The sequence below is a fragment of the Passer montanus genome, unplaced genomic scaffold, assembly GCF_014805655.1.
Source record: "Passer montanus isolate IOZ18808 unplaced genomic scaffold, ASM1480565v1 scaffold112, whole genome shotgun sequence".
NCBI classification, from domain to species: domain Eukaryota; kingdom Metazoa; phylum Chordata; class Aves; order Passeriformes; family Passeridae; genus Passer; species Passer montanus.
Window position 1 is genome coordinate 1,122,660 of NW_024357836.1, and position 23,411 is coordinate 1,146,070.

At 55.8% G+C, this 23,411-nt stretch overlaps 3 protein-coding genes across 4 annotated transcripts; all 3 read right to left on the minus strand.

The window, feature by feature from the left end:
* Positions 1 to 108: 108 nt before the first annotated feature.
* On the minus strand, positions 109 to 2,588 carry DIRAS1 (DIRAS family GTPase 1). Its single transcript, XM_039695984.1, has one exon. The coding sequence runs from the start codon at positions 901 to 903 to the stop codon at positions 307 to 309; it is 597 nt and encodes a 198-aa protein (XP_039551918.1). The 5' UTR covers positions 904 to 2,588; the 3' UTR covers positions 109 to 306.
* Positions 2,589 to 5,857: 3,269 nt separating this feature from the next.
* On the minus strand, positions 5,858 to 10,377 carry SLC39A3 (solute carrier family 39 member 3). 2 transcript variants are annotated; one of them, XM_039695885.1, is made up of 4 exons: positions 10,333 to 10,377; positions 9,580 to 9,718; positions 8,170 to 8,405; positions 5,858 to 6,827 (listed from the first exon to the last, which is right to left on the minus strand). In XM_039695885.1, exons 3-4 carry the CDS (start codon positions 8,374 to 8,376, stop codon positions 6,105 to 6,107), a joined length of 930 nt encoding a protein of 309 aa, XP_039551819.1. In that variant the 5' UTR covers positions 8,377 to 8,405; positions 9,580 to 9,718; positions 10,333 to 10,377; the 3' UTR covers positions 5,858 to 6,104. The 2 variants fall into 2 exon arrangements, with proteins under 2 accessions (XP_039551819.1, XP_039551811.1); XM_039695877.1 differs by having other exon boundaries at positions 8,170 to 8,460.
* A 3,638-nt stretch (positions 10,378 to 14,015) lies between these two features.
* On the minus strand, positions 14,016 to 23,320 carry SGTA (small glutamine rich tetratricopeptide repeat co-chaperone alpha). The gene is made up of 10 exons (XM_039733566.1): positions 23,194 to 23,320; positions 21,707 to 21,846; positions 20,651 to 20,754; positions 20,406 to 20,490; positions 19,817 to 19,916; positions 18,524 to 18,628; positions 17,389 to 17,527; positions 15,601 to 15,663; positions 14,827 to 14,864; positions 14,016 to 14,109 (listed from the first exon to the last, which is right to left on the minus strand). Exons 1-10 carry the CDS (start codon positions 23,232 to 23,234, stop codon positions 14,016 to 14,018), a joined length of 909 nt encoding a protein of 302 aa, XP_039589500.1. The 5' UTR covers positions 23,235 to 23,320.
* Positions 23,321 to 23,411: the final 91 nt, after the last annotated feature.

Sequence of the window (23,411 nt, forward strand, 5' to 3'; positions counted from 1 at the left end):
CTCCCGCGAGGACCGACGGGGGCCGGGCCCGGTGGCACCGGTTGTGCTGAGAGCGGGGGTGTGGTCCGGCTGTCCCGGCGGCGAGTCCCCGGTCCTGCCGTGCCCGGGGGTGGCCGCGTGTCCCTCACCTCGGCCCCGTCTTCACCCCCGGCCCCGGGCCGAGCGCTGGCGTCCCCGCACAGTCACAGTGATGGCACACGGAGGACGAGGGGACGGTCCCGCTGCGGTGCCACTGCCACGTCCAGCCGCGGGGGGGAGGAGGGGGGTGCGGGTATCCGGAGGGGGGGCGCGGGCCAGTCCGGGGCTCTACATGATGCTGCACTTCCCCTTGATTTTGTCTGTCCTCTTCTGCTTGCTGGAGCGCTTCCCGTCGATGGTGAGGCTGACGTTCCTCCTCTTCTCCAGGTTCAGCAGCTCCTGGAAGAGCTCCTTGACGTTGTAGTTCATCTTGGCCGAGGTCTCCATGAAGGCGCACTTCCACTCCTTGGCCATGGCCTCCCCCTCCCTGCTCTCCACCTCGCGCTGCGTCTCGTCGCACTTGTTGCCCACCAGCATGATGGGGATGCTCTCCACGCTGCCCTTGATCTGCACGATCTGCTGGTAGATGGGCTTCAGCTCCTCCAGCGACTGCTTGCTGGTGACCGAGAAGACCAGGATGAAGGCATGGCCCTTGGAGATGGACAGGCGCTGCATGGCCGGGAACTGGTGGCTGCCGGTGGTGTCGGTGATCTGCAGGGTGCACACGCTCTTGTCGCAGCTGATCACCTGCCGGTAGGTGTCCTCGATGGTGGGGATGTAGGTGTCGCGGAAGGTCCCCTTGACGAAGCGCAGCACCAGCGAGCTCTTGCCCACGCCGCCGGCTCCGAACACCACCACGCGGTAATCGTTGCTCTGCTCCGGCATCTTGCCCCGCGCTCGCTGCGGGGGCACAGGGAGGCGTCACCCCCGTGTGGCCCCCCGAGATCAGCCCCGGCCGGGCGCTGGGCTCGCTGCCCTTGGGACGCCCTTGCCGGCCGGCGCGGGGTGCAGTGCCTCGGCTATTTTTACCGGCCGCCCGCCGTGGCCATATGGCCGAGCGCGGCCACCGGCACCGCAGCTGCTGCCGAGGCTGCCGGGGGGGCTCGCTGGGCAGGGACCCCCCCGGCCCGCCCGGGCAGCGGGAGCAGCTCTGCAGGGCACTCGCTGACCCGGTGAGGTCACGGTGGCACCTGGAGCGCCCAGCTGGGCTCTCTGGTGAGGTACAGAGGTGCCCTTTCACACACAGGCCGTGCTGCTGGTGTCCTGTCACCCCTGTCACTCCCTGCCACCCCGTCCCACGCTGTGCCATCCCTCTGTGCCATTCCCACCCCAGGGATGCACTGGGGAGTGGAGAAAAGGAGCGTGGCACAGCTGTGGGCTGTGGGCGGTGGGCAGTGGGTCAGAGACCCCCCAGCCACCCTCACGCTGCCAAACCTCAGTGTCCACCCACAGGGGACACCTGGATCCGGGCAATGTCCCCAGTGTCCCCCCAGTGATGCAGCCCCGGGGTGTGAAAGGAGGTGGCACAAAGAGTCACCGGTGCTGAGCCCCGGGCTGGGCCCTGCTCCAGTTCCCCCGGTGCAGCGCAGGGGTGGCAGCACCAGCTCTGTCCCACGAGGGTCCCCAGGGCGTGTGGGACCCTCACAGAGCCTTGGGGACATTAATCCCAGCACGGGACAGGGTTTCCAAAGGTGCCCAGTGACAGGATGAGTGGGAAGGAGGGGAGGGAAGGGGGCCTGAGCACTGCTTTAGGACTGTCCCCAGTCAGCTGCACTCCTGGCACCCCAGTTCAGGAAGGGGACAGCAAAGTGCCCCAGACAGCCCCGTACTGGTGGCTGCCCTGGGCACGGCAGCTGCTGCATCCCTGAGCATCTCCGGGGGAACCGACCCCTTCCCACGGCCGCTCCATCCCCATCCCAGGGCACTGGGGCATCCAGACCCCGCAGAGCAGCCCCAAACCCCCGGCATGTCCCCAGACCCAGAGGCAGGCGAGGCTGGCAGCTGGAGGAGCCCATCCCCGCGGGCTCGGGCAGCCAAGGAGCTCATCCCACCGTGGGCTCCTTGGATCCCACCATGCTGGGAGCGTCACCAGCGCCCGGGGGCTGGGGCTGCAGCGGGGGCCGGGGCTGAGCTGGCGCGTGGGAACGTCCAGCCTTGGCCGGGGCTGGCAATGGTCCCACGCTGTCCCACCGGTCCCATCCCGCCTGGCTCACCTGCCTGTCCCACCTGTCCCATCCCACTTGTTCCACCTGTCCATCCCACTTGTCCACGGCACAGCCGAAAGTGCCCCCGAACTCACAGCCCTGCCGTGGGGCACTGAGCTGAGGGGCTGGGCTGGACAGACCCTCACGGAACCGGGGGGCTCTTTGGGGTGACCCCATGGCCCAGCAGCACCCCGATCCCAACCGTCCCTGGTGCCCGAGGGGCTGGAGCACGGCCCCCCCTCTGCTCGTGGGCAGGGACCACCGGGCCTGATCCTGCCGGGGAGCTCTGCACCCCCCGGAACCCCCAGCACCTCCCACTCGGGCCCCCAGCACTGGGGGTGACACTGGCGGGGACCTGGGGGTCAGGAGGGAGGGCAGGGCAGGGTGAGGGGGCAGGGCTGGGATGGGGAGCACAGGGTGAAGATGGAGGGGCAGGGAAGGGCAGGATGGAGGGATGAAGGGGCAGGAGAAGGGGCTGGATGGAGGTCGGAGGGGCAGAGGAAGAGCAGGGGGGACGAGCATCCCGCTCAGGATGGAGATGGAGAGGCGAGGGAAGAGCCGGACACCGACGGAGAGGCAGAAGGGGCCGGATGGAGGGGCAGGATGGAGATGGAGGAGCGGGAGAAGGGGCGGGAGGGACGAGCATCCCGCTCAGGATGGAGATGGAGCGGCAGCGGGAGGGCACGGACACCGGGCCCGGCCCCGAGCGGCTCCGGGACCCGGCGGCGGCGGGACGGGACACACGGACAGGGATGGGGACAGACGGACAGGGACACACGGACAGGGATGCACAAGGATGGGGGCACACGGGTATTGATGGGGATCCGTGGGATGGAAACACAGGGACAGGGACAGACAGACAGACAGGAACGGGATGGGGACACACGGAGAAGAGACTCAAAGAGGGTCACACGAATAGGGACAACATGCCAGGATGGGGACAGGGACACACGGATGGCAACACATGGAGAGAGAGATGGGGACACAGGGGGTGAGAGTGGACAGCCAGGCACGGAGACAGGATGGGGACACACGGACAGGGACACACAGACAGGGACACTTGGGGATGAGGACACACGGACAGGGACGACACACGGACACCTGCACAGGTGGGGACATGAATCCACATGAGGAGGGACAGCCCAGGGACTCGTGGACGGGGACAGAGCCCCGCAGGTGGGGACAGGGGCACAGGGACAGGACAGACGGACACCAACGCCCCAGCCAGGCAGGGCACAGGTGGCACAGGGTGCTGTGAGCCCCCGGGGCAGCTGGGGGTGGCCTGGGCAGTGATGCTGGGCTTTGGGGACACAGAGGCTATGGTGCCACCCCAGCACAGGACCGGGAGCTGGTGCACACACCGCAGGGCCTTTGTCACCAACTGGTGTCACCTGCTCATGGCAGAGCCCCAAAACCCCAGAGGGGCCCTTGAGGGGACACACTGGGGGTCCTGGTGGGGCTGTGGGACACTCGAGTGCTGGCTGAGCCCCCCTCCAGTGCCTGAGTGGGACCAGCAGAGCCCCAGGGTGAGCACCCCCAGCTCTGTGTCACACCACTGCCACCTGACGCTGGAGCTGACAGGTGACTCTGGAGGTCCCATGGTCCCTGTCACAGCCGGGGTCCGCTCCTGCCTCCCCCCCGCCCCACTCCTGAGTGGCAGCAATTAAAATCCGCAGCCTCTATTAATAGCAGCCGGCGGGCACCGGGCCACGGTGGCACCCATGCGCTGGCACCGCGTCCCCACGGGCACGGGGAGGGCGCGGGGGGGGTCACGGCGACATCGGCCCGCCCCTCCCCGCGAGGTGACACGGCCCGGGGGGTGGTGGCAGCCTCAGCCCCCCCCGGCGCGCTCGGATACTCCTCGTTAGAGGGAATGAATGAGCTCTCCTTGATCATTTTCCTGCGGCTCCTCCTCGTTCCATTGAGCCGCAGCTCCCCGCCAGGCCTGACGCAACGGGGCGGCCGCTCACGCAGGGCTGAATCACGACGCTGCCGAGCGGGGGGTGCTGGGGGGGTCCTGTCCCCCGCCCCCGGCCTCAGCAGGGCTCTGGGGGGGTCCGGTGGAGGGGTTTGGTTGCCCGGGGCGGGGGGCTCAGCCCACGCCGGGGCCGGGCACGTGCGGCCGCCGCGTGAGAGGGATGCGGAGCAGCCATGGGGGACATAAAAAAAAGCGAGTGACAGCGAGGGGAGAAGGGCAGGGAATTTATTGGGAGCAGCAGGGCCTCCTCCTCCTCCACCCTGGAGCACGGGATGATCCTGTGGATGAACCCCCCCCACCCAGGGCAGCGGGATGAGGATGGGGGAGCTCAGCACCCCTCCCCATGGCACTTCACAGCCCCCGCCCCCATCCCAAACTGCAGCAGGAGGAGGGTGTGAAACGGAGGTGACAGCCCGACAGGGGACACTCAGCAGCGTGTCACCTCTCCCCCCTCATCCCCCCCAGGAGAGAGGTCACCCCCCGGGAGAGGTGACACAGCCCCGAGGCTTCACCACGCCGAGGCAAATCACGTTCTCCTCATCCTGCTGCTTTGTGTCATGCCAGGCCCAAAATAACCTCCCTCCGCCCCCCGCTCCACTCCAGGTTTTCAAAGGAAGATTAATTGACTCGGGGATGTTGCAGCAATTAAACTAACGAGCCCCAGGATCTGTCAGATGATGCTCAGCTGCCTCCATATGCTGCAGCTGGGCCACCGCGGAGGCTCCGCGCCTCCTTCCCGCTGCCGGCGCTGCGCCATCCTTGTCATTCCATCAGCGCTTCCAGGGGCCCGGCCAAGCTGCTGCAGGTAATTAAAATGCAGCCCCTGCCTGAGCCAGGCTGTGTTTCACAGCTGGGGGGGGAGCACATTCCCAGCTCCAGCCTCTGATCCCAGCTCCTCGCTCCCAAAGGGATCAGCAGCACGCGGAGCTTCCCGGGGCTGGGAGCTGCTCCTGTCCCTCAGCATCCTCCACTCCCCACCAAGGGAGGCAATTCCATTCCTTCTGAAACCTGGAAAAGCCTTGGAGCAGCCCCTGATGGGAACTGCTCAGCCCCCGTGACTGCAGAGCCCTGAAAACACAACATTTTGCCCTAAAATCTCAGTGCTGGCAATTGTTACTGCCTGTTTCCTGCAAGTCCACGGATGCCAGGCTCTGGATTTCGTGAGGATCCAAGGCCAGGCTGGACGGGGCTTGGAGCACCCTGGGACAGTGGAAGGTGTCCCTGCCCGTGGCACTGGATGGGCTTTAAGGTCCTCCCAGCCCAAACCATCCTGGGATTCATCCTCTGATTTTCAGAGGTTTTCCTTAGGGAATGTTCAGCCTCTGGGTATGACACTGAGAAGGAAGCAGGGTACAGGGGCCCGGCCTCATTTCTTCCATGAATCCCTGGAAAAGCTAAGCTCCCTGAGCCCCAGGTGGGGCACTGGAAGCTGTGTGGAGACAGCAGGGCCTGGAAGGCCAGAGCCCCACAGGGATGTTATTTTTGGCAGCTCTTACAACCAGGTTTTACTCCCAACTAAGCCAGCGAAAGCAGCTTAGTGCAGCCTGGCAATCCCTGCTCCCACCTGCTCTGCCTCCACTCCTGTTCATTCCTCACCTCCTCGGAGCCTCCGGAGCGTGGCCGAAGGGAAGGAGGAAGACACACACATTCGAGGAGCTCTTGGAAGCAGAATTTACCCAGATCCTTCCCGTTTGTGTCCGCTAATCCCTGCAGCCCCTCGGGCAGGGACAATCCCTCGGGATATTCCTCACTCTGAGCACACGGGAAGAGATTCTCCTCCTTCAGGTCATCATGGAAACTCCGCCCGGGTTGGGCTGTTCCAGCGGTGAAAGGGGCGGCTCCTCCCGGCGCAGTGGGAGGGGAGAGGCGAGGTTTTGCTCCCTTGGCTTCCCGAGCCTCCCGGCTCACCACGGGACGAGCACCAGCCCGGCCAGCGCGGCGTAGCCCAGCACCAAGCACAGCACCTTGAGCAGCCGGTGGCTCTTGTCCTCCAGCTCCTTGGCCAGGATCTCGAAGAAGGTGACGAAGAGGAAGGTGCCGCCGGCCACGCCCTGCAGCAGCAGGGAGGCGACGCTGCCCGCGGCATTCCGGCTGCTCTCGATGCCCATCCCCACGCCGATTCCCAGCGGGATCATCAGGCACACGGCCACCGCCAGCTTGGCCGCGTCCCTCAGCGGCAGCGAGGCCTTGGCCATGCTGATGCCCAAGGCCACGGCCACCAGCGTCTCGTGCACGGCCACCCCCAGGAACAAGCTGACCACTCTGCCGCCGTCCTCCTGCAGGCCCAGGGCCAGCCCCTCGAAGATGGAGTGGGTGCAGAGGGCGAAGACCAGCCCCAGCAGGCGGCGGGGGCCGCAGCGGGCCAGCTCGGGCAGGTGCAGGCCGTGCGAGTGCGGGCTGGGCGCGCGCCCGCGCGGCGACGCCATGAAGGGGCTCTCGTACTCCGAGTCGCTGCCCGCGTCCGAGCCCGCGTTGAACGTCTCCAGGTCGATGAAGGAGGGCTTGTCCCTCTGGAAGGTCAGGAAGAGCTGGTCCACGAAGACCGACAGGAAGAAGCCGAGCATCATGATGGTCTCGGCCACCGGGTAGTCCGTGGTGACGTTGTTCTGCCTGAGCACCTCATCCAGCTGGAAGGGAGAAAAAGATGCACCCCTTATCCCTCTGGAGAGGGATTCCCACATTCCCACGGATCCACAGTGACTCCATCCCTTTATCCCTCTGCAGAGAACCATTCCCACAGATCCACAGTGACTCCATCCCTTTATCCCTCTGGAGAGAACCATTCCCACACTCCCACAGTGAATCCATCCCTTTATTCCCCTGAAGGGAACCATTCCCACAGATCCACAGTGAATCCATCCCTTTATCCCTCTGGAGAGAACCATTCCCACATTCCCACAGTGAATCCATCCCTTTATTCCCCTGAAGGGAACCATTCCCACAGATCCACGGTGAATCCATCCCTTTCAACCATTCCCACATTCCCACAGATCCACAGTGACTCCATCCCTTTACCCCTCTGGAAAGAACCATTGCTACAGATCCCCAGATCCACAGTGAATCCATTCCTTTATCACTCTGGAAAGAATCATTCCCACAGATCCACAGTGAATCCACTACTTTATTCCTCTGAAGGGAACCATTCCCACAGATTCAAATTAAATCCATCCCCTTATCCCTCTGGAGGGAACCATTCCCACAGATCCACAGTGACTCCATCCCTTTACCCCTCTGGAAAGAACCATTGCTACAGATCCCCAGATCCACAGTGAATCCATTCCTTTATCACTCTGGAAAGAATCATTCCCACAGATCCACAGTGAATCCACTCCTTTATCCCTAATGGAGGGAACCATTCCCACATTCCCAGAGATCCACAGTGAATCCATCCCTTTATTCCTATGAAGGGAACCATTCCCACAGATCCACGGTGAGTCCATCCCTTTATCCCTCTGGAGAGAACCATTCCCACAGATCCACAGTGAATCCATCCCTTTATCCCTCTGGAGAGAACCATTCCCACAGATCCACAGTGAATCCACCCCTTTATTCCCCTGAAGGGAACCATTCCCACAGATCCACGGTGAATCCATCCCTTTATTCCCCTGAAGGGAACCATTCCCACAGATCCACGGTGAGTCCATCCCTTTATTCCCCTGAAGGGAACCATTCCCACAGATGAATCCACCCCTTTATTCCCCCAAGGGAACCATTCCCACAGGGACACTCCACCAACCCACGATGCTGCCACACCACACAGCACCCTTGGCAGGGGACAGGGAACCTCTCCCTTTCTCTTCCATCCTCACACCCCACAGCCTCCTCACATCCCAAACCCTCCCCTTCTCCACGGAGAGAGGCAGGAGCGGGCACAGCTGAGCCGCGGGGCACAGCAGAGCTGCTCCAGCCCCCTCTCTCCATGCCCCCCGGGCCCTGCAGGCTCAGACCAAGCCCCCAGGCAGGACGCACCTTCCCCCTGACGGCGGGCAGGAGCGCGTTGAAGCACGTGGCCAGGAAGACGCCGCCCCCGAAGGAATTCCAGAGCGCCAGGAGGCGGCGGGAGCGCTGAGCCTTCTCGGGGTCGGCCTCGATGAGCCTGACGGGCAGCAGCGCCCCGGCCAGCACCAGCACACAGATCCCCAGCAGGCACAGCACCTTGGCCACCACGATCCTCATCCTGCCGCGAGCCAGCCCCTGCCGGGACACTGCACGGGGTCAGAGAGGGGACATCAGCCTGGATGGGCCTCGGGGAGAGGATGCCTGGGGATGGCAACAACACAGAGGTTTTTCCTTTACGAGCCACAGGAAGCAGAAGGGGAAAGTTCAAACTGGGTTAAAAAGGAATTTGAAAGCCCTGGAATTGTGGTCACATCAAACCACCCTTCCCTGGAGGTCTTTGAGGCCAGCCTGGACTCCAAGCCCTGGCCTTGGACACTTCCAGGGATGTGGCAGCCACTGGGAAATTATTGACAGGGCCTCCCCTCTCTCCCAGGGAGGAATTCCTTCCCAACATTCCATCTATCCTCTTCTCAACATCCCATCCATCCCCTCCCCAAAATCCCATTTATCCCCTCCCCAACATCCCATCTATCCCCTTCCCAAACTCCCACCTATCCTGTCCCCAAACTCCCATCTATCCCTTCCCAAACTCCCATCTACCCCTTCCCAAATTCCCATCTATCCTGTCCCTAACATCCCATCTATCCCCTTCCCAAAATCCTATCCATCCCCTCCCCAAAATCCCATCTATCCTTTCCACAAATTGCCATCCATCCCCTCCCCAAAATCCCATCTGTTCCTTCCCCAAAATCCCATCTATCCTGTCCCCAACATCCTATCTATCCCCTCCCCAAAATCCCACCCATCCTCTCCCCAAAATCCCATCTGTCCCTTCCCCAAAATCCCATCTATCCCCTTCCCAAAATCCCATCTATCCTGTCCCCAACATCCCATCTATCCTGTCCCCAAACTCCCACCCACCCCCTCCCCTCGGGCCGTGGGCAGCCATTCCCCGTGTGCTGCCCCCCCAGTCCCTCTCTTTGGGACAGGGAGAGGCATCCAGAGCCCATCAGGTGGCACTGACTCACCCCAGGTGTGGCCAAGCCCAAACTCCGGGCCCGGCCACACCTGTGCCAGGGCAGAGGGAAGGATGAAATCCTCCTTCTCCAGAGCCCACGCCTCTGGAACACACCTGGCTCCTCCCAGAAACCTTTTAACCTCACTTTTTTTCCCTTTTCCCCCCATTTTTAACCCAAACCCACCCCCTCCAAAGCCTCAAGCTCCCCAGTTCAGATGGAGCAGCTGCATCCAGCGTTGCTGAACGGGGCTGGAGCCCCCTGAGGGGAAGGAAGCCCCGGGAACCCCTGGGGAACTCCTCACCTGCCCCTCCTGCACACCTGGGCTGCGACCCCAGCCCCAGAACTGCTGCAGCACGGGCTCAGCTCAGCTCCTGCTCGGCTTAGTGGCTCAAAACGAAGCATCCAAGCGATGAAAAGTATTCTATAAAGCAGGCAGGGCTCTGTGGGAGGAAAAACAAAGGGGTTCCTCATCCGTGAGCCTCTAAATCCCAGAGTTTCTGTTGAAATCCGGCCCTTCCAAGCCCTTTGAGACTGTCCCAAAGGGGGTGATGGGGAAGGGGCTGCTCCCAGCCCACCCTGAGCCCACCAAAGGGGAGCAGAGATAAGAGGAGGGATTTTAGGATCGCTGTGAGGGCGGTGAGCAGCTCACACGGGGAGAGTTCAGCTGGCAAGACCCTCACAGAGGGGGCCGGGGCCGCCCTGAGCCCTCCAAGGTGGGGAAGGGGCCCCTCAGGAGCCCCTCACAGCCAGATGCGGCCCCTCAGGAAGGGGAAGGCGCCCGACCCCAGCCCCTCACGGCGAGGAGAGGACCCCTCACCCCTCACAAGAGCTTGGGGTCCCCCCTGACCCCTCACACCCAGAGCGGGCCCAGCCCCGGCCCCTCAGGACAAGGCGGGGCTCCAGCCCCTCACTCACGGAGGGGCTCCCCCGCCCCTTCCCCCGCAGCCCCGGCTCCCCCAGCCCCGCTGTGACCCCGGGGTCGCCGCCCCGGCCCCGCCATCCCCTCACGACCCCCTCGGCCCCGTTACCCCGGCAACCGCCCCCCCTCACTCACGGCCGGCCCCGCTCGCTCCCGGCCCGGCCGCCCCGCACGCGCCCGCCCACGGCGGCCTCCCATTGGCTGAGGCGGAAAAGCAAATCTGTGATTGGTCGCTAGAGCTGTCAATCAACGCGCGCACGGCGCCGCTCGGGGGAAGCGGCGATTGCGGTCCGCGGGAAACGCGTCCCGTAGCGCTGGGTTCCGGGCCCGGCATCACCGGGAAACCGGGAAAAACGGGAAAGGAAAAAACGGGAATGGGGAAAAACGGGAACCGGCAGCGCCGGGAATGAGAAAACCACCCCTGGAACAGCGCCCGCCGCGCCCACACCCTCTGCTCCTGCCGCTTTGTGATCACACGGCTCCAATGGCAGCTGTGGGGTGCTGCAGGGGGAGCTGAGGCCCACCTGGAAATTGCACAAAATTCCACAAAATTGCACTAAATTGCACAAAATTCCATCAATTTCCCTTTTTTTTTTCGCTGTCAGCTCCCAGAGGAGCCAGGAATTTTTGGGAAAGTCCAAAAGGAGGCCGGACGCTCAGCTTGGAGTTCAGGGGCAGCTCCAGGCAGGGCAGGAGGAATTCCCTGGAAAAGCTCAGCTGGAAAATCCCAACCCAGAGAGGGAAAATACAGAAAAATATAAAAAATAACGGTCAGGAAAGAGCCAGGAGGGTGAGGGAAAGGAAACAGCACAAAACGAGCTAAAAACAGCAGGAAAACAGCTCCATGGTTTTTGTATTTTTGGAGAATTCCAGAATATTTTCCTTTCCAGCCTGAAATTCCTTTGGTGGGACTACAAAAAAGGAGCTGGAAAGAAATTAAAAGCAATTTAGGGAAGGAAAAATGGGGGAAAATGAAAAGTTGTCCTATTTTTGTGCTGTAGGAACACGCAGGAGGAGAATTCCCGCTGGGAATGACAAAAAAATTGGGGGAAATGGGATTAAAATGGGATTTAAATGTGCCCCAAACACCCTGAGTCCGTGGAAAGTTCTGGAAAATCACCTGAGCACGCAGGGATAACAACCAAAGTGTCCAAATGGTTTTTATTCCTCACGAGCGACACGAACCACACGAATTCCACGGAGCCTCGACCAAAAAAAAATCACTTTTTTCCATGATTTTTTTCCGTCTCGCCGACGTTCCAGAGGGGCTCCTCCTCCCCCGGGAGCCAAAAATCAGATTTAAATCCATTTTGGATTTAAAAAATTCCCTCTGGTTTCTCCCCAGCTGGGATCTGAGGCGGCTCCAGGAGCTTCTCCCTGTCCAAATTCGGATTTTGGGTCCAAAGGGGGATTTTGGATTCCCTCCACCCCAGCCCAGCCAGGCTGATCACCGACATGCAATTAAAAAAAAAATCAAAATAATTCAGCAAAAACTCCTTGAAACACACTAAAAACACCTTCACTCCCTCCCTGCTCACGTTCCATGGGAGAAATTCCCATTTTGCTGCACAACCAAAATGGGATTTTCCAGATTTTTTGGGGGAAAACCCCAAAAAACGCCTGGGGGGAGTTTCAGTCCTGACCCCCCCGTGGATCATGGAGAGGAGAAGCAGCAAAATTCCCAAAAAATCCCCAAAAAATCCCAAAAAATTCCCAAAAAATCCCAGATTTGGAGCAAAATCCTCATTCCCAGAGATGGAAAATCCTGGGAATTCCAAGGATGGGGACGAGCAGGGACTCAAACACTTCTTGGAAGTGGCTCCCGAGGGGAAAATTGGGGAAAAAAAAAAGAATTTGCTTGGAAATGCTCCAAAAAACAAAAAAAAAAATTGGGAATAAAACCCCCCCCAGGCAGCAAATCCTGAGGGGATTTGGGAATTTCCCAGCAGAATTCTGAGTTCAGCTCTGCTGGGGCTGCCAGGGAAAAAACCCAAAAAATAAACCCAAAAAAAGGGGAAAAAAGGGGAAAAAATGGGAAAAAAAGGGAGGAGCAGGGAGGGAAATGGGGATTCTCAGGGACATGCAGGGCATGGGACGATTTGGGAATTTTTGTGGTTTTTATCCGTTGGAGTTTTGGGTTTTTTCCCCCTCTTGGACACTTCCAAGTCAAGAATTGGCAACACGGAGGTGGCTCCCAGCTGGAAAAGCAAATTCTGGAATTCCCAGGGGCTGCAGAGAGAGGGAAAACAGGGAATTCACCCAGGGAAATGGAATTTCTTTGAATTTAATTTATTTATTTTGACCTTATTTTATTATATTTCAATTTAAATTTATTTTTATCTTAACTTTTCATTATTTTAAATGAAAACAAATATAATAAATTGCTTTCATTATTTTAATTTAAAATTATTTTATTCTTATTTCAGTGATTTTAATTTTAATTCCATTCACTTTAATTTTTTCATTCTATTCTATTCACAAATTTTAATTTATTTTAAATTTTGATCTGACTTAATATTAATTTAATTTTAATTAGTTTAATTTAAAACATTTAAATTGAAAATTAAAATAGAAATTTAAAACTTCATTTGACTCAAACTGACACTATCAATTCCTGTACTGAATCAATCAATCAATAATCAATGGCACTGACCCCCACCTCAGTCCTGACTGATTGGAATTGCAGTTATCAATTCCTGTAATCCCCAATCAATCAATCAATCCCCAATCAAATTTATTTTGACCTTATTTTATTATATTTCAATTGATTTATTTTAAATTTTATTTATTTTAAAATTATAACTATTTTATTTAAATCAAATGTTAATTAATTTTATTATGGCTTAATTATTATAGTTATAATAGGTATATAATAACATATATAATTATATAATATATAATTAGTACAATTATAATTATATTATTATTATTTAATTATTATTTTATTTATTTAAAATTTTATTTCAATTTAAATTTATTTTTATCTTAACTTTTCATTATTTTAAATGAAAACAAATATAATAAATTGCTTTCATTATTTTAATTTAAAATTATTTTATTCTTATTTCAGTGATTTTAATTTTAATTCCATTCACTTTAATTTTTTCATTCTATTCTATTCACAAATTTTAATTTATTTTAAATTTTGATCTGACTTAATATTAATTTAATTTTAATTAGTTTAATTTAAAACATTTAAATTGAAAATTAAAATAGAAATTTAAAACTTCATTTGACTCAAACTGACACTATCAATTCCTGTACTGAATCAATCAATCAATAATCAATGGCACTGACCCCCACCTCACTCCTGACTGACTGGAATTGCAGTTTTCAATTCCTGTAATCAATCAATCAATCACTAATCAATCACTAATCAATCACTAATCACTGGCACTGCTCACCTCAGTCCTGACTGATTGGAATTGCAGTTATCAATTCCAGAAATCACTAATCAATCACCCATCACTGCTCACCTCACTCCTGATTGGTTAGAATTGCAGCTATTAATGCCTGTAATCAATAACCAATCACTAATCAATCACTGATCACTGCTCACCTCACTCCTGACTGATTGGAACTGCAGTTGTCGATTCCTGTAATCACTCATCCATCACCAATCAATCACCAACCCATCACCAATCAATCACCAACCCATCACCAATCAATCACCAACCCATCACCAATCCATCACCAATCACCAACCAATCACCAATCAATCAATCCCCAATCAATCCCCAATCAATCAATCACCAATCAATCACCTCACTCCCGACTGACTGGAATTGCAGTTATCAATTCCTGTAATCCCCAATCAATCAATCAATCATCAGGCTGGCCAGGTCGTTGGTGGCGGGGCTGCTCCCGGCCGCTCCCATGGCGTTGTGGCCTCCCGAGATCATCCCCGACATTCTGGGAAGGGAAAAAACGGCCTCAGAACTGGGGAAAAAATCCCAAAAAATCACCCGGGGACCGCTGGGATCTCGGAGCTCCCTGCAGCAGCTTTTCCTGGGCCGGCTGGGAATAAGTAATTAAGCTGAACAATTAATACAATTATTAAAATAATGTTGATATTCCCAGATTTATGGAATTACAGCCCTGCTCTGCATCCAGGACAGGATTCCCTGGATTCCCTCCAGGGCTGGATCCAGGTGGGAATTCCCACAGAGAGAAGCCAAAGGGAGCTGAGTGGTCTCATCCCAAAATCCAAGGATTTGGGGGCTCCACAGGGTCTCTCCCTCCTGCCAGGGATGCTCAGGAATGGCCTGAGCCTTCCTGGGATTCAGGAATTTATCCATTCTCTTCAAATTTTGGGAACTGCTCCTCACAACCAGCCAGGAATGGGAATATTCCCATTTTAACCAAGCTGGGAAATGCTGAAATCCCATAAAACTGCAGCAGAGGCAATTCCAGGGCCATCTCCCACCCCATCCCACCTCCCTCGGGAAGGATTTTATCCCAATCCCTTTCCCAGCACCTCCCAGAGCACCCAAACCCCCTCAGCTCAGGGAACTGGGCTGGTTCTGAGCCCCCCTCCCCATTCCTGGCCCAAATTCCCTCCTGCTCCCACTGGGAAAGGCCAAGCCCAGAATTCCAGGGGGGAATAAATCCAAGTGGGATCCAACTCACAGCTGCTGTACTTGGGGGTTGTTCATGAGGTTGGAGGCCTGTGGGGAATAAAAAATCCGGGTGAGGCAGCAGGGACAGGGTGGGAGCAACCCCAGAGGGAAGGTGGGAATGCTTGGGAATGCTTGGGAATGCAGGAAAAGGGGGAAAATGGCAAAAATGGCAAAAAGAAGAGCAAAGGCCAAGCCCGGAGCAGAGCAGGCCCTGGGAAAAGCCTGAGGAGAAATTCCCAGCCCTGTCTGAGCTGAAGGGAGCAGCAGCAGCTTCCAAAGAGCCCCAGGGAGTGGGAAAAGCTTCCAGAGGGGCTCCATCCCAGGGAATTCCATGGGAGGAGACACCAGGGAGGCTCCATCCCGAGGAATTCCATGGGAGGAGACACCAGGGAGGCTCCATCCCGAGGAATTCCATGGGAGGAGACACCGGGGAGGCTCCATCCCAGGGAATTCCATGGGAGGAGACACCGGGGAGGCTCCATCCCAGGGAATCCCACCAGAAAAAGATCCCAGGGAGGCTCCATCCTGAGGAATCCCACCCAGGGGAGCTCTATCCCAGGGAATCCCACCCAGGGGAGCTCTATCCCAGGGAATCCCACCCAGGGAGGCTCCATCCCAGGGAATCCCACCCAGGGAGGCTCCATCCCAGGGAATCCCACCCAGGGAGGCTCCATCCCAGGGAATCCCACCCAGGGGAGCCCCCAGGGAGGCTCCATCCCAGGGAATCCCACCCAGGGAGGCTCCCCAGAGGCTCCATCCCAGGAATGCCAGGCTCTGGAATTACCATGCTCATGAAGCCGGGGTTGTTCAGCAATCCGGCCAAGTCGAACCCTCCGGGGCCGCCGGTCTGGAAGAGAGAAACCAGAGCTGCTGCCATGGCTCATTCCCCACTCCCATTCCCATTCTCCATTCCCATACCCCATTCCCAATCCCCATCCCTATCCCTCATTCCCCATTCCCATCCCTCATTCCCCATTCCCAATCCCCATCCCTATCCCTCATTCCCCATTCCCATCCCTCATTCCCCATTCCCTTCCCTCATTCCCCATTCCCATTCCCCATTTCCATCCCTCACTCCCATTCCCCCTTTTCCAAACCCCATTCCCAGAGCTGCTGCCATTCCCCATTCCCATTCCCATCTCTCATTCCCCATTCCCATCCCTCATTCCCACTCCCATCCCTCATTCCCCATTCCCATCCCTCATTCCCATCCCTCATTTCCCATTCCCCATTCCCATCCCTCATTCCCCATTCCCATCCCTCATTCCCATCCCTCATTCCCCATTCCCATCCCTCATTCCCCATTCCCATCCCTCATTCCCATCCCTCATTCCCCATTCCCATCCCTCATTCCCAGAGCTGCCAGAGCCAGGGAATCCCGGCAGGAACGGATTGGGATGAAGGGATCCATTCCCAGTCCCTCCCACTCTCCCAGCTGCTCCAGCTCCTTGGGCTCTTCCAAGGATGGAGCAGCCACAGCTGCTCTGGGAATTCCATCCCAGTCCCTCCCCACCCTCCCAGGCAGGAATTCCCTCCCAAAATCCCACCCAGATCTCCCTTTTCCCAGTTTAATCCATTTTAATCCTTCCCTTTTCCCAGTTTAAACCCATCCCCTGTGTCCTGTCCCTCCATCCCTGGTCCCAGATCCCTCTCCAGCTCTCCTGGAGCCCCTGGAGCTCCTCTTCTCCTCCTGGACATTCCCAGGAACCCAATTTCTCTGGGAATTCCATCCCAGCCCCTCACATCCGAGGATTCCTTCCCATTATCCCACCTGACCCCCCCCAACACTCCCCTTGTCCTGCCTCTCCAGGCTGTTGGAAAAATCCTTCCCCATTTTTTGGGAGGATCCCAAATCCAACCTTTAACCCCTGATGGGGGAAGAGGCTCTGTCCAAACCCTCTGGGAAACCCCAGAGATTCCTGCTCGCCCCTCCCTCCCTCTTTCAGCCCTGGAAAATCCTTTGGAAAATTAAAATCCCCTTCAAAATGATCCATAAGGATATTCCAGCTCCCTGGCTGCCAAAGGTTTCTTTTGGAAAAAAAAACCAAAAGTTTTCTTTGTGTAAAAAAACAAAAACAAAACAAAAAAAAACCCTAAACCCCCCCCCAAAACAAACAAAACAAAACAAAAAAACCCAAACAAAAAAACCCAAACAAACAAACCCCCCCCAAAAAAAAACACCAAAAAAAACCCAAAAAAACCCCAAACAAACCAAAAACCCCAAGTAAACAAACAAAAAAAAAACCACAAAAAAACCCCAAAAAAACCAAATAAAAAAAAACACAAAAAAAAAACCAAAAAACCCCCACAAAACCAAAACAAACAAACAAAAAAACCCAAAACCAACACACACACAAAAAAACCAACCAAAAACCACCAAAACAAACAAAAAAAACCCCACAAAAAAACCAAAAACCAAACAGCCCACCTAAACCCACCTTTGGTGCCATGGGAAAAACAAAAAAAAGCTGAATTTTGGAGAGATTTGACCACAAAAGTGGAAATTGCTGTTTCCAAACCCTGCTCCAGGAGCTCTTTTAACCCCAACAAACCCCAAAATTCCTCCACTCACTGGACTGGGAGTCTCCTTCATTTTCTGCTCAGCTATTTTGAGGTTGGATTTGTACGTTTCGTTGTCCGGATCCAACTCCAGAGCTTTTTTGTAGTAAACAACAGCTTCTGTGTGTTTGTTTAAGCTGGACAGGGCCAAGCTGGGAAAAAAAAAAAAGAAAATTCAAAGTCACTGAGGGGTTTTTTGTCACCTTTTTAAATCCAGTTGTTGCCCCCACCAACTTTCCTAGAATTGAGAAATAAGAAATTTTCAGGAAATCAAAATTCCAGTAGAAAAGAAAATAAAAAAGTTATAGATGAATTTTTTGGTCATTTGTTTTATCCAACTGCTGTCCACCAACTTCCTAAAAATTGAAAAATATGAATTTTTCTCCACTCTAAAAAGCTGAAACAGCAGGAATTTTTTCCTGGTGGAACAAACTGCTCCAATCCCTGCCCTGGGGCGTGCAGGGATGCAGGATCCCCGAGGAAAGGTGGAAAGAAAATAAAATCAAAGTCACAGAGGGGCTTTTTGGCACTTTTTAAATGCAGTTGTCCCCACCAACTTTCTTAGAATTGAGAATTTCTCAGGAAATCAAAATTCCAGCAGAAAAGAAAATTAAAATTGAAGTCATAGATGAATTTTTTGGTCACTTGTTTTAGCCAACCGTTGTCCCACCAACTTCCTAAAAATTGAAAAATATGAATTTTTCCCCACCCTAAAAAGCCGAACGAGCAGGAATTTTTTCCTGGTGGAACAAAGTGCTCCAATCCCTGCCCTGGGGCGTGCAGGGATGCAGGATCCCCGAGGAAAGGTGGAAAGAAAATAAAATCAAAGTCACAGAGGGGCTTTTTGGCACTTTTTAAATGCAGTTGTCCCCACCAACTTTCTTAGAATTGAGAATTTCTCAGGAAATCAAAATTCCAGCAGAAAAGAAAATTAAAATTGAAGTCATAGATGAATTTTTTGGTCACTTGTTTTAGCCAACCGTTGTCCCACCAACTTCCTAAAAATTGAAAAATATGAATTTTTCCCCACCCTAAAAAGCCGAAAGAGCAGGAATTTTTTCCTGGTGGAACAAAGTGCTCCAATCCCTGCCCTGGGGCGTGCAGGGATGCAGGATCCCAAGGAGGGGGGCCCAGGAGCTGCTGCTCACCCCATCCTGCCGTAGGCTTTGCTGTAGTTGGGGTCGATGCCGATGGCGCGCTCGCAGTCCCGCACGGCCCCCGCGTAATTCCCCAGCTTGCTGTAGGCAGCAGCTCTGGAAAAAATGGGAAAAACAGGAGGCAGGGGATGCTGAGAAGCTGGAATACACCAAAGGAAGTCAGCCCTGTGTGAGCTGAGTCCCAGCTCCAAACTGAAATTGGGTCTCCTCAAGGCAGGTCTCACAAACTCCTGGAGATTTATTTCACACCTCAATAGCTCAGCTACCTCAGGAGGTATAAAATCAGCAGGATGGCTTCTGTGGCAGTGCTGGAAACAAAAAGGTTTTAATAAAAGGCAAAATAACTAAACTCTTTAGAAGAAAAAACCAAGCCAAGTGCAAAAGGTCTTTGCCCCTGGTGAAACACCTCACAAAAGCCATTCGTGCCTTTGTTCTCTTCTTTTTCTAGGAAATTGTTCAAGCAAAACTTTTTAGCTTCTGTCCAATTGCCTATCCTCAAGTTTAGAGTTCCCCAAGTCCTATGAGATGTCTTTTCACCTAATTAAAGAGAAAAACTTCTAAGCTTCTTTCCTTTTTAAAAGAACAAAAGATAATTTTGTCACTCTGTCAACAAGAGACACGTTCCCATAGCAAACACATCCAGGTTCTTGCTCCTCCTGGTGACATTCCAGGATTGCTGAGAAAATTCCTTTCATTCCCCTCATCCCTCAATTTCTCAACGTTTCCCCACATTCCAAAGAGGAAAGATTTGTTTTTTAAGGCTGATTTTCATGCTTGACCTCACAATTCTGAGACATACCAGCCCCAAACCCTCCCACAAAGCCAAAAGCACCAATTCCCACCCAAAATCCCCTCCCCAGGTCACCACCATGTCCAGGTGGGTCTGAGCTCCCAGCACAACCAGGGAATTCCATCAAATTAAAGTTCAAAGTGTGTTTTACCCAAGATTTTCCTGAGAAACACAAACCCCTCCCCTTTTTTCACAGCTGATTTTGCACACCCAGCCTCCTTAATTCTCCACGAGGAGCCTCCACCCTGAATTCCCAGCACATCCCACTCTGCATGGAAGCAGACCCCACTCCCTGGCACCCCTCATCCCTCCAGTGCCTAAAAAAATCCATTTCCACACCCACATCCCACCCAGAGATCCCGGGAGGCACCAAAAGCACGGCACGATCCCACAACGAGCGAGGAACTGCTCCAAAACTCCACAGGATGCTTCCAAAAATGGGATTTTTGGGCATCCTGGAGCCCGGGATCCCAGCAGGAGGAGCTGCTCAGTACCTGTTGCAGAAATAAACGGCGTTGGCTGGGTTTAACTCGATGGCTTTTCCATAAAAAGACACGGCAGCCTCGAAGTTTTCTGCCTTCATTTGGTCGTTTCCTGAAAGAAGGAAGGGAAAGGATGGTGAGGGAAGGGGAAAAAAACTGGGATAAATCAAAGTGAAGGCCTGGATTCATGGAAATAGCAAACAGGAGAGGTTTGTCAGCGTGGGGAAGGGCCAGCAGCAAGGCTGTGATGGGAATTCCACCATTCCTGACCCTGCACCCCAAAAAAAAACCACCCCAGGTGCTGGCTCAGGGGGAAGTGCTGCACCCACACTCATCCCACTTTTTCCCAAGAAAAAGTCATGCACAGAACAGGAAGGATGGATGCTCTGCTCCACGCCCCACAGGATTTTTGGGATAAAAATCTCACTGATCCAACATTCCTGCCAGCAAAACCTCCGACAATCCTGCAGCTCAAACAGAGCAAGAGGCAGAAATAGGAAATATTCTCTTTTTTTTCCTCCAATTCCAGGCGCCAGGGAATTGAGGTCCCCTCCCAATTAGCACCAAACCCTCGTTATCCAGCAGCTCCAGGGGTTGGTACCTTCAGTCTTGAGCCTTTCAGCTTCAGCCACGTCATCTTCTGAGGGGGTGACGGGCTCCGAGTTCGTCCTGGAGTGCTCCAGCTCCTTCCAAGGAGAGGCAGAAGCTGAGCTGAGCATTCCCACAATTCCCATTTCTCCAGCCCAAAACGTTCCCCTCCCACACTCTGAGGCTCTGAGGGGAGCAGCAGCCTCCTGGAAAATCCAGAACTCGGGGAAAAGGGAACATCCCAGGGCACTCACTCACCTTCCCTGCCACGGCTTCAAATATTTCGGGAAGGGTCTGGGACACAGCCAGGCTTTGGTCTTCCATGGAGACCCCAAACGCTGTTTCCAGGCACTGGATGGCCACTGGATGAGGAGAATCAGGTCATTAATTAATAAATATTCACCCCTCTCTCTCCTCTCTCAAAAAAACCAGGAAAAAATCCCAACATTTTTCTCACACCAGATGGGATTTTTGGGCTTGAGATTTTGCCAAAACTCAGAGCTGGGCAAAGCTTCCCTCTGGATATCCTGGATGGAGCCAGTCCCAGTTCCCACCCCCTGAGGGATGCCTGGGGCTGGGACTGAACCAGGCTGGGGCTGCAGCAGCATTCCCACAGCTGGGAATGTGGGAATGGCCCACAACTCCAAGGACAGACCCAAACACTCCCCTCTCTCTGGGAGCCCTGAGCCACCTCCTCCCTCCTCAGGCTTGGGAAGCTGCTCCCAGGGAAAGCAGAGCCTCCCAGAGCCCTCCTGGCACACTTTACATCCCAGAAGATCCCATTCCCAGCAGCCACCCCCCAGCAATGTCCCCCCACCCCAGAGCCACGCTCCCCTCACCGTGACAAACCCCCAAACCAAGCACTAAACCTTAATCTCCTTAGGGAGACCTTCAAAGATCCCTGTCCTTTCTTTGGAAGGACCTGGAAAAACCCCAAGGGACGACATTTTGGGGAGCAGAAGAGGAGAAACAACCCCAGGAGCACAAGAAGCTTCCCTGGAGCCAGGGAATTCCCACCTCCCACCCCCAGAGCACTCCCGGCTCTGCTCAGCCTGGCTCTGAGTCTCCAAGCAGGGATCAGGGAGGCTTCTGACCCCAGGGACATCCCTGCCTCCTGCTAAGCTGCTCTTGCAAGAGATCAGAAGCCACACAAGCCACCAGCCCCCCTGGATAAATCCCAAAAGCAAAAATCAACCCCAAAATTCCAGCGAGGTTCAGCACCGGGAGCAGCCCAGCCAAGCCAGGGGTAGAAAACAGGGGGAAAAACAGCAAAATTCTCCCAAATTTTGGCCTGACAGAGGCAGATGCACCCACCTTCCAAACTCTCCTGAGCATCTGGAGACATGGAGCCGTTCTGGAGCTGGGTGTGCAGGAACTGGATGATGGAGAAGGCCAGACGCTTCTGGTCTGCCATGCTGGGATGGGGCAGGCCGCTCCTGGCTTCCCAAAAAATCCTGCACGCACACAAATCCTGTGTTGGAAGAGAAAAGGACGCAGGGGTTTGCTGCTGCTGCCCCCCAGGGAGGTGTTGAGGAGGCCACGATGGATTTGGGGTTGGTTAGGGCTGGGTAAGAGCTCCAGAATGTTCCTTATTTTCTGCAGGAATTCTGGATTCGCCCTCTGCTTGGCACAGCCGAGGGAAGCACCCAGAGGTGCTGCAGGGGGGAAATCCTGGAATGCTGGGGAGCTCAGCAGGAAAAATTCCCAATTTTCTGCTGCCTGAGCACGGCTTGATCCTGAAACCAGAGCTGAGAGCAGGAGGAATTCGGGAGCTCTGGCAGCCAGGGCTGTCCTGGCAGGGAAAGGGGGGGGAATTTGGTGTCCTGGCAGGGAAAAGATGGGGAATTTGGGAGCCAGGGCTGTGCCAGCCTGTCCTGGCAGGGAAAAGGGAAGGGAATTTCACAGCCAGGGCTGTGCCAGGCTGTCCTGGCAGGACAAGGGAGGGAAATTTGGGAGCCAGGGGGCTGCGCCAGGCTGTCCTGGCAGGGAAAGGGAGGAGAACTTGGTGTCCTGGCAGGGAAAGGAAGGAAAATCCCAAAGGAAGGGCAATCCCAAAGGGAGGGCAACCCCAAAGGGAGGGAAATCCCAAAGGGAGGGCAACCCCAAAGGGAGGGAAACCCCAAAGGGAGGGAAACCCCAAATGAAGGGCAATCCCAAATGCAGGGCAATCCCAAAGGGAGGGCAACCCCAAAGCACAGCCCGGGGCTGGCAATCCCAGCGGTGCCAGGGCAGCTCCCGGGGGACAGCGGCTCCGCGGGCTGTAACGGGGTGTGCAGCACGGCCGGGCTCCCTGAACCGAGCCACGGGCTCGGCTTAACGCGAGCGCACCGGGGCTGAACCGTGCCCGGAGCAGCACCGGGCCCGCCCGGCTCCCGTGCCCCGCGAGCCTCCGTTCTCCGGGCGGGCAGGGGGAGGCAGCGCTGCCCGGTGCCCCCGTCCCGCTCCCCAGAGCCCCGCGAGCACCGCCCGGACCCTGCCCCGGTGCAGCAACCGGGGACCCGCCGGCTCCCGGCGCGCTCACCGGGAGCGGGGCGGTGACTGCCGGGCCTGGCACCGGCAGGAGCGCGGACACAGAGCCCCACGGCGGGGCACAGCCCGCTCCCGGTCCGTCCCGTCCCGCCCCGCCAGGCCCCGGTGCACCCGGTACCGCCGGTGCCGCTGTCCCCAGGCGGACCGGAGGCGCGGCTGCCGGCGGGCAGCACGGCCCGGCACCGGCGGCTCCCGAGGCGGAGGGGTGCCGGTGTTCCCGGTCCCGGTGTCCCCCGTTCCAGTCCCGGTGTCCCCGGTTCCCCCGCGCTCACCGGACACTCGCCTGGGCCGGGCGCGCTCCCGCACTGCGCATGCGCCGCGCCCGCCGCGCGCCGGCGCCGCTGCGGCCCCGCCCCTCCCGTCAGCGCAGGGATGGGCGTGGCCTGCGGCGGAAGCCCCGCCCCCGCCGGTACCATAGAGATGCGGCGTTGTCACGGCAACGCGCGGGGGCGTTGCCATGGGAACGGGCGGGCGGGACCCGGGGATGCTC